The sequence below is a fragment of the Elephantulus edwardii genome, unplaced genomic scaffold, assembly GCF_000299155.1.
Source record: "Elephantulus edwardii isolate Elephantulus edwardi_28Jun2011 unplaced genomic scaffold, EleEdw1.0 scaffold00161, whole genome shotgun sequence".
Classification (NCBI taxonomy): Eukaryota; Metazoa; Chordata; class Mammalia; order Macroscelidea; family Macroscelididae; genus Elephantulus; species Elephantulus edwardii.
Genome location: NW_006399911.1, coordinates 7285783 through 7296464, shown reverse-complemented (window position 1 = coordinate 7296464; position 10682 = coordinate 7285783). Strand labels below are relative to the sequence as shown.

At 39.7% G+C, this 10682-nt stretch overlaps 1 protein-coding gene across 1 annotated transcript in view; it reads left to right on the top strand.

The window, feature by feature from the left end:
• RPN1 (ribophorin I) overlaps positions 1-10682 on the top strand; it is a 31744-nt gene that overhangs the window by 17348 nt on the left and 3714 nt on the right. The window contains exons 4-8 of the mRNA XM_006895181.1: positions 741-950; positions 1515-1707; positions 4376-4475; positions 6100-6238; positions 6508-6627. Of these exons, the coding sequence (XP_006895243.1) occupies positions 741-950; positions 1515-1707; positions 4376-4475; positions 6100-6238; positions 6508-6627 (762 nt within the window). The remainder of the gene's footprint in view (positions 1-740; positions 951-1514; positions 1708-4375; positions 4476-6099; positions 6239-6507; positions 6628-10682) is intronic.

The following is a 10682-nucleotide window of genomic DNA, read 5'->3' as shown; positions in this document are numbered from 1 at the left end:
TCTCTGATGCATAACAAGTGATTGCAAAAACCATGGCCTGTATCAGGTGCACCTTAGTCTCTAGAGACACACCGTTGCTCTTGAGTACTTTAGAAAAACTTAGTTTAAAATTTTTACTTTCTCTTAAAGTTGTTGAAATATATATAAAAGACAGTGGTGGTTCATTGCAGATATTAGGAAAGTCAAAACATCCAAGTGAAAGTAAAAGAAACAGTATATAATTTTGCTGCTTTTCTGTGTTGACGTTTTTGTGTATTTCATTTAATTTCCTTAAATAGTTGTTAATAGAGATAGCAGAATATATCGGTTTTGTTTTTAAATAGAAAAGAAATTTTTGCTTGTTGTGTACCAGCGAGTGGGAACTGACCCAATGATGATGAAGGGTTCAGAAGCATTTAATTGAACCGGTTGAGATTGCCCGTCCTTCACCTGTGGATCAGCTAGTGGATTCAAACTGCATGTTTTCAGGATTGCAGTACAGCTGCTAGCCACCAGAGCTTTCTAATTCATAAACTTAAACAATTTTATGTATTCTATTTTTCCAAATAGTTCCTTGAACATTTCTTTATATCTTCAGAATTTTGTAGTAAAGATCATTTAAAAACGTTGCATGCATTAGATGCAATCTACTTTAATTATTCTGTTGCTCATGTGTAGTCTCTTTCCAGTTTGATTTAAACTAATTGCTATTGAGTCCTCTGATATTAAAACTTTGAACTACTTGTTTTCTTGTGTTCTAGGATACTTTTAAAGTGCACTATGAGAACAATAGTCCTTTCTTGACCATCACCAGCATGACACGTGTCATTGAAGTTTCTCATTGGGGTAACATTGCTGTAGAAGAAAATGTGGACTTGAAGCACACAGGTGCTGTGCTTAAAGGGCCCTTTTCACGCTATGATTACCAGAGACAGCCAGATAGTGGGATATCCTCCATCCGTTCGTTTAAGGTATGGAGGGTTCAGCTTGGACGTTATGAGAGATTAACACATATGCACTTCCTCTCATTTAGCTGAATATGGCTAAGCCTAGGTGGCAGAGTGTTAGAAACCAATAGAGAGTCTTGAAAAGAAATAATTGCTCTGTTTATAAAAGTAGGTTTTGTACTTTAAAGAGAATTTGAGTAATGGGAAGGTAAAATATATCTATATTATTATCACCCCAATAGTGGTTTACTGACTTTAATACTTTCTCTATTATAATGCCTCAAAACATTTAATGACACTTTAGATGTAATTTTGTATCTTTCTTGTTTTAGAAATGCAATCTTAAAAACATTTTCTGCATACTCATAGATCGACTCACTCCGTAAACAGAGAATAAGAATAGGTCCCTCCAATAAGAATGTACATGAAGATTTGGAAGATACAATAAGTACCATTAGAGAAATGCCATTTCCTTAAAAGAACGCCATGATGAAGGTTTTCCTGTGGGAAGTCTTTTCTGTGTTTGGGATAATTTGTTTCAGATTAGGTTCCTGGAGTCCTGAGAAGAGTTTGTTCACTCTTTTGCAGACCATCCTCCCTGCTGCTGCCCAGGATGTTTATTACCGAGATGAGATTGGCAATGTTTCCACTAGCCACCTCCTCATTTTGGATGACTCAGTGGAGATGGAAATCCGACCTCGCTTCCCTCTCTTTGGTGGCTGGAAAACTCATTACATTGTTGGCTACAACCTTCCGAGCTATGAGTACCTGTATAATTTAGGTCAGTCTTTGATAGAAACATTCTAGATGGGCAGAGATTATTCAAAAGTCATTTTTAGGAAGGCTGGGATATCAGGAACAACTTTTCAGGTGTGGGTGCCAGTCATTGTACAATTAATACAAGCATATAATTAATTAAAGCAGTAGAACAGAAATCATTCCCATATGTATCATCAGATTAAATGGCTTAAATTCTTTTAAGTTGTTTTTAGTTTGAGATACTGATTTAGTCTTTTTTAATTGAAAAATATTATAAAACTACAGTATTATGAAATGCAGAAAACCACACAAAACAGATTGATAGCTCAGTAAATTATTAAGAGTCAGGCATACTTGTAGCCATTAATTAAGTTAGGAATTGGAAGCCTAGAAGCCACCTGGACTAAGTCAGGCTGAAAAAAATTTTTCATGTACATCTCCCCTTTTCAAAAATAATGACATCTTGACTTTCAGTAACCATGTCTTTGAGTTTCTTCATTCTTTCATTACACAGATAGGTATCTCTAGATCTTAAGTTTGCCTTTTTCTAGCATTTTGTCTTTCAGTCTCTATTAATCTATATTCCTCTTCCATTTTCTTTGTGATGTATCCATTAAAGAATTTGGTACATTTGTAGAGTAATTTGCAGTCCAGATTTTGCTGATTGCTTGAGGTGCAGTTCAGCATGTACCTGAATTCTTGCAAATTAACACATGATTGTGGAGATGTTTCCAACATTGTTTGATCCTTTGACAGGATTTGAGATGATGATGTGTGGTGCTGTGATTGGAAGGCATGCAGTGTTTAGTTATCTTTCATATGATGTGAACACCAATTAATTTTGTTTTTAAAACACCAATTGATTTGCGGTTCCTCTTTGGGGTACTGCACAAACTAGTATTTTTTTTTTTAAATTTTTTTATTTTTTTTTCCATACTAGTGTTCTAATTTTGTATTCTCTTACTTATTAAGGAGAGTTTATAAGGAGACATCTCACCTCATCCGCTGTTGGTGTAGGAAAGGCATGATAAAGGTTTAATTCTTTTCCTTTTATTTATAGATGATCAAATTTTAAAAATAGTTGAATACTTAACGGATTTAAATATTTACTGGACTGTGTTCATTTTACTACCCAGCTTGAAACTTAGATTTCCCCATTGCTGTTGTTAAGTGCTATCTACTTCACTGTCACTCAGTGACTGTGACCATGAACCCTGCCCTGTCCTGTGCCATTCTGACCATGTGTGACATACTGAAGCCCACCATTACAGTCACTGTGTCATTCCATCTCGTTGAAGATCATTCCCTTCTTTGGGAAAAGGTCTTTCCATCTTTCCTTTTCCAAGGACTGTCCCATCCCAACAATGTGTCCAAAGCATGCCAGACTAATTTTATTATCTTTGCCTCCAAGCAGCATCTTTGCTATACCAGGATATATTTGTTGTTTTGGTTTTCCATCACTCTTCATTCATTCATCCATCACTTTTCACCACCATCCTAATTCAAAGACATTGACTCTTCTTCTGTCATCCTTATTCATTGTCCAACGTTTGCATAGCAAGTAACTCAAAAGATCATCTTTTGCATCAGGCTTACTTTTCAGACTAATACCATTATTTCTCAGTAATTTGGAGAGGTCCCTGATAACACACTTTCCCAGTGGAATACATCTCCTGATCTCCTGACTGCTGGTACAGAGAGTTGATTGTGGATCCAAATAAGATGAAATCGTTGACTGCAGTCTTTATCATGTTACTTACCAGTTCATTGGTGAGGATTTTTGTCTTCTTGATGTTGAGATGCAAACCATATCAAAGGCTGTAATCTTGAGTCAGATGCTGTACCACTGAGCTTACCCACTGAACACTGTAGTCTTTGGTCCTCTGCAGCAAGCATTGCCTCCTCACTTTCAGGAAGCCAAGTTTCATATGCATAATGCAGGTTGTTGACGAATCTTCCTCCAATTCTGATGCAAAATTCTTCATAGAGTTCAGCTTTTTAAATGATTTGTTCTGCACACAAATTAGATAGGGAGAAAGGATACAACCTCGATACACAACAAATCTCTCTGAGTTGTTCCTACTCTATTTCTGTGGCTCAGTTTTGCCCCAGTTCTCAGTTTTTATTCTGCTTCAGCAGCTTACCCTTGAAGGTGCTATTCCAGAGGGCAGTGCTGGTGGATCTTTCAAAGTTTTTAGTGTCTAGACTGCTTTAGAATCATAGATCTTCATTTTATTCTCCTCCTGAGAGAGAGGAGGAGACCCCTCTGATTTTCAGCTACTTTTCTCAAATGACTTGCTAAGCTTGCTCGTGAATACTTGTCAGTTTGAGGTTCTCCTGTTTGTTGGTTCATCTGACACCCTCTATTTCCTTTTGCTTTCTTCAGTATGGATAATGTGCAGACTTATGCTTGTTGGTATCTTACCTCTCCCTTTCTCCCCCTATGTAGATAGTTGTTCTGTTGTAAATATAGCCCTTGAGATTTTAATTCTTCTCATAGTTTTCCTCTACCTTTTTATTCGGGGTTAGGGAAGAGTCAGGAGGCATCTACTCCCACTGCTTCATCTCCCTAGAATCTGCTTACTGTCCACTATTTAAGAAGCAGCCACTGCTAACACTGTGTTTCTCTCTACCTCCTGTCCTGTTGACTTTGTTTTTCACCTTCCTTTATCTGATTGCTTGATCCTCAGGTGACCAGTATGCACTGAAGATGAGGTTTGTGGATCACGTGTTTGATGAGCAAGTGATAGATTCCCTAACAGTGAAGATCATCTTGCCTGAAGGGGCCAAGTAAGTGTGACTGCTCTTTTTCCTCTGTACCTCATTTTCCCCACACCAGGGGGAGGCTGTGCTCAGGGGACACAGATGAGGTGCTCAAATCATAATTTTGACTCAGAATCCTATGGGAGCATGCAAAGGAGGATTCAAATGAAAGTACTGCATTTACTTATGAAACCTTTTGTTGCAGATGGGGCAGCATCCAAAATCCTCTCTTTAGCCCAGAATGGTGTCGTGAATCTGCTGGAATGTGTGATATAACAGGGCAGAATGTAAAATTAAAAAGGAAAATGGATTGTTTGGAATTTAAAAAAAAATTATATAAGTTTGCTTGTAAAATTTGTATACATTGTGTTTCATACAATCATTCTCATGCATTGTTTTATAAAATTAATCACCTTTGGACCTTGCCCATCATCACTCTGTCTTTTCAGGATCTCTACTGGATCCTTCCCATTTCTTTCATCTTCTTCTCCACCCACAAAATTGTGCAACCTTGTGGTTTTGCCTCTGCCTGTCTTCACTGCTCTGCTCCCATCCTTTTCTCCTTTGGGTCCCCATACATGTTTTACTAGTTATCCTTCTATTTTTACAATAATGGTCTTATGCAGTATTTGAGAAAGGACAATGGATATTGTTTTTGTTGGGTCATTCTTTAGAGATCCATGGTTACAAATAGGACTGTCGTTGGCTAATTTAAGCAAAAGCGTATATATTGGAAAGATGAAGTTGTTGTGTGCTATTGAGTTAGAACTAACTCATAGTTAAGTCTCTCAGTGGGTTAGTAAATTGCACAAGAGGAGATTTCCCATATTCCTTCTGCAGAGCAGCTGGTTGATTTGAACTGCCTGCCTTTGGGTTGTCAGTACAACTTCTTGCCACTAGCACTTCCTACTTCCAAATTGTAAAGATAAGAGACATAAAATTCTTAGCCTAAGTTGACGAGTATGGCTTAGGAAAGGTTAGAACCAGAGCATGTCCAGGACTCTAGGTGGCAAAACTGATGGGCAGTGCTCCTGGGGTACCTACTCTTGGGATGAGTGAGCACTGCTTATTTTCCGTCCTTTTGACTTTTTGTTCTAGATTGGTTTTAAAAAGGAAGTGTCTCCTTAGCTTCTTTTGGGCCACCTGCTAACTCTGATCACCTGAAGGAGAGGTGCTTTGATTGTCCTTCCTTTGGAGGACTTCGATGTGGTGTAGGTAGTTCATTGAAGTAGAATTGGAGTTTGCTCTTTATTAGGAGAAAGGAAGAGGAATCTAGACAGATAAAAAGTACATGTCGACTGGTTGTGTGCTGAGGAAGAACATTTCTTCCTCAAGAAGGACTTCTTTAAGTTTTCAAGGTTATGTGGAAGAAAGTGCATAGGTATGTAACTCCATGGCACAGAACCAGACCTTTTGAGCTCTTCTGAGGAGAGGTTGTAGGGAAGCAGGGTGGTCTCAGTAGGAGAATGCTCTCGTCCTCAGGCTTTGGATCACCTGTCTCGGGGTAGTTGCTCCCTGCTGACAAAAGGTTTCATTTGAGGAACAAGAACATAGTCACCTTGAAGGTCTTCCTTAATCTTTGGATTCTTCAACCTCCCATGGAATGTGCCAGTGCCAGTTAACTAATACTTTGGTTTTTGTCTGCTTCCAGGAACATCCAGATTGATAGTCCCTATGAAATCAGCCGGACCCCGGATGAGCTGCATTATACCTACCTAGACACATTTGGTCGTCCTGTGATTGTTGCGTACAAGAAAAATTTGGTAGAACAGCACATTCAGGACATTGTGGCAAGTAGCTCATCTGTTCTGTCTTCTGTGTCTCACTCCCCAGAGAATGGAGGCCGGGGGCCCAGGATGGACCCTTCTTTTATTGTTACAGTGAGGAGTGATAGGAACCTACAGTTACTTCTGGGCGTGGGGATGCGGTAACAGGTACTAGAAAGGAGATTCTGTGGTTGGACCGAAACAAATGTCTAGGCCTGGTAAGGCACCTTATATCCCCAGATTGCTCTGCCCACACAGATCTGTAAATGCCTGTCTTCTGATTTCCCTCTCAGGTTCACTACACATTCAACAAGATCCTCATGCTGCAGGAGCCACTGTTGGTGGTGGCTGCTTTCTACATCTTGTTCTTCACCGTCATCATCTATGTCAGGCTGGATTTTTCCATCACAAAGGTATCTTTTGATTTCCTTCCTAGAATAGTCATTGTGAACCCTTTGATAATGTGTTTGACTAGTTTTATGAGAACCACTAATCCTCATGACAAGCCCAGGGAGAACTCTTACTACCCAGACAACTCTTCCTTGCCTGTTGTTAGGTGCCATCAAGTTGACTATGATTCCTAGTAACCCTTGAAAAACAGATTTTAACCCTGCCCTGCTTGGTGCCAGCCTCACTATTTCTGATACACATGAGCCACTGTGTCAGGCCATTTTGTTGAAGGTCGTCGTCTTTATCTCACCCAACACCTTTCCTAGTGTGGTGTTTTTTTCCAAGAACTGGCCCCTCCTGACATCATGCCCAAAGTATGTGAGATGAAATTTCAGCCATCTTTGCTTCTTAGGACCACCTTAGTCGTACTTTCTCCAAAACAGACTTGTTTGGTTTTTTGGAAGCCCTTGGGAAATTCAGTACTCCTCTCTCTGCCACTGTAGTTCATAGGCAGCAGTTCAATCACAGTCTCTTCTGGTGTCTATTTTGGTCTTTTTGTTGTTGTTGTTTAAAAATTTTTATTTTCTATTGGATTGCTTACAAAGTTCATATACCTTATGTTTTCTCCTTTATATTTCTAATGATATTTTTTACTTTTTTGGAGGATATCCTTAATGCCATCTCACAACTCATTTGATAGTGAGTTTTTTCATTAATTTTCCCCACTTTCTGTTTTCTCTGGGAGGGGCTGCGAGTTGAGTATTCCTGCTTATTTAATAGTTTGTGTATGTATATTTTTTTGTTTGTTTCTTTTTCTGAGTACAGCACTTAGCTGTCAGTTTGCTGTACTGGAGTGACTTACAGGTTGCTGTGGTGCTGGAAGCTTTGCCACCAATGAATGTTTCAAATAACAGCAGAGTCACCTGTGCTGGACAGGTTTTGTGGAGCTTCCAGACTAAGACTCAGGATTCACCATCCACAAAATTAATAAGCCTTCAAAAACGTCAATGAATAACAGATGAGCATCATTAGATATCGTACCAGAAGTAGAGCCCCTCAGATTAGAAAACATTAAATAAACAAGTATTCACTAATAATTGGGACATGGAATGCAAGAAGTACGGATCTAGGAAAACTGAAGTTGACAAAAATTTAATGGAATGCATATAGATCAACATCTTAGACATTAGTGAACTGAGACGGACTGGACATTTTGAATCAGACATCATGTGATTTATTATGCTGGGATTGATAAATGGAGGAGGAATATTACATTCATAGCCAAAAAAAGAACATTTCAAGATCTGTCTTGAAGTATAGTGCTCTGAGTAACAAGATACTGTTCATATGCGTACAAGGAAGGCCTGTTAATACAACTATTATTCAGATATATGCACTAACCTTCATAGGCAAAGGTAGAAATGAAGGACTTTTGCAGTCTAAAATTGATTGAATGTATAATCAAGACACATTAATAATAATAGGTGATTTTTGTTGTTATGTACCATCAAGCTGCACTGCCAGTGCATTTTCAGAGGCAGTAAATTTCAGGGGAGGAGTTGGTAGATTCAAACTGTGTGCCTTTGGGTTGGCATTGCAATTCCTTAGCACTAAGCCACCAGAACATTTATTGCAGAAAGTGAAGGACTTGCTGCTTTTGCTGTAGAGGATCAAGGACACCAATATTTAATATGGATTGCATCTCAACATTAAGATGACAGAAATCCTCACTACTGGGCCAGTAAGCATGATATATGGAGAAAAGATTGAAATTGTGAATGATTTTATCTTGCTTGAATCCACCATCAGCACTCTTGGTACCATCAGTCAGGAGATTAGGAGATGTATAGCCACTGGGAAAGTCAGCTGTCTGTGACCTCTCCAAAGTCCTAAAGAGCAGTGATGTCAGTTTAAAGACTAAGGTGCCCCTGATGTAAACCACAGTCTTTCCAGTTTCCTGTGTATGTGAGAGCTGGATAGTGAATAAATAAGACAGAATAATTGATGCAATTTGAAGTGTATTGTTGGAGAAGAATGCTGAATCTGAATGTCTTATGGATAGCCACAAGAACAAATAGATATGTCTTGGAGAAAGTGCAATTAGAATGGTCTTAGAGGCAAAGATGGTGAAGTTACATCTTACATAGTTTGGACATATTGTTAGGAGAGGTTATTCCTTGGAAAGGGCCATCATGCTTGGAAAGGTGGGGAGTTGGTGAAGGAGAGGAAGACCAGTGAGATGGATTGTCTGGGGCAGTGGACTCAAATGTGTGGAGGATAAGGATGGTGCAGGATTGGACAGGGTGCAGATCTCTTGTTCATAGGGTTGCTATGAGTTGTAGTCAACTCGACAGCACTGAACAAGAAGCTACCACAGCTCCCTAACTAGTGACTGGAATGTGAAAATTGGAAGGAAGGAAGGACTGACTGGGAGGGAAAAAAAAATATTATTTTTTTAAAAAAAGGACTGGTAGTTGGAACATACGGACTTGGTGACAGAAACAAGGTTGGTGATTGCATGGTAATTTTGTATAACGACTTATTCATTGTGGGGACTCTGCCTGAAACCTCTGCTAATCCTTACTATAAAGATGCTGTGGAAAGTTGCTGTGGTCAGGAAACATACAATTCTTGTTTGGGGCTTTGGGGGCATGTTTGGTTGCTCGATAGTGATAGGAAAACCTGGAAAGATTGATAGGGATTCGATCCTTAATATTCAGCTGAACTTGAAGGTAGTGTGACCCCTGTGGTTTTTTTCTGTAGTAACCCTTAAGGAGACAGTAGTTCAGAGTTGAGCAGAGACCTCAAGATTACCCTCAGCAGCAGCATTTTCCCTCTTCTCAGCTTTCCTTCTGGCTCGCAGACTCCACGGCTCCCTGTCTTCCCACTCTGTGTCTCCAGGACATCCTCTTTTTTTCCCTTTAGTGTGTGGTGAGGGCTTTCAGTAGCATAGCCCACGATAGGCATTAGTTCCTGGCATTTTTAGTCTGGTGAATGAGATGGGGAGCCAGGTCAGCATCACACAATTTGGCAGGTTACTGCTGCTGGGCAAGTATGAGGTAAACATTAGGCAACAGGCATAGTGTGTGCTTTCAAAAAATTTTAATTATCTCTTCCATATATGTACAACATTTAATTATTTTCTACACATTCACTTCACTGACATTGATTATATTCAAGTTATGTGCCCATTTTTGCTACTTTTCAGACTCTCATCCTTTGTTGTTGGTGCAGTTATCAAACTCAAAACACATTGCTGTTGAGTGGGAAATGATGCAGCTGATTGTACTGTGGGGTTTTTTTTCGCAGGCTGTAAAGTTTGAGGGTAGACGTCTAGGGGAGATCCTTCTCCCACGGAACAGCTGGTGGATTTAAACTGCTGGAGAGGCCTGGCTTTTTGGTTAGCAGTACACCTCCATTCAGGCCTCGCCATCATATGTTCAACTTTTTTAAGAATCACTAAACTCTTCCATGGTGGAGCACAGTGTGCTTTTTTGAGGAGGTGGGCTGACGTGGGGGCAGGGACCCGGCCACAGGGAATTGTTGGTGGAGAAGCAGAGCAGGGTGTCAGCCTGGCTTGTCGGTGGTTTCTCTGGCTAAGTGACACAATTGTTGATGGGTGCTATTGAATAAATTCTGACTTGGTATCACCCTATAGGACAGACTGGAACTACCCATAAGGTTTCCTATGCTGTAGATCACTAGGTCATTTCTATCCCACAGAGGATCTGGTGGGTTCACACTGCACCAGCAGGGCTACTTAAATGGCAGGGAACCATCAGAGATTCTGATCAGGCCACACTGTACACAAATGAGCTTGCTGATTCTTTGTTTTCTTTCCATATTTATAGAATTTTTTTTCCCCTTGTATATTCTTCAAATGTTTTTTTCCCAAGCACTAGCCTGAAAACATGTACGATGTGGTTTCACCATCCTTATTTACCTGTAAGGAGCAAGCTGGCTTCACTTTCTCTAAGACAGATCTGTTTGCTCGTTAGCATTAAATACTCTTCTCCAACTCTACAACTCTCTTTAGTCTTCCATATTCATTGTACAACTTGAAGCATTTGAAAATACT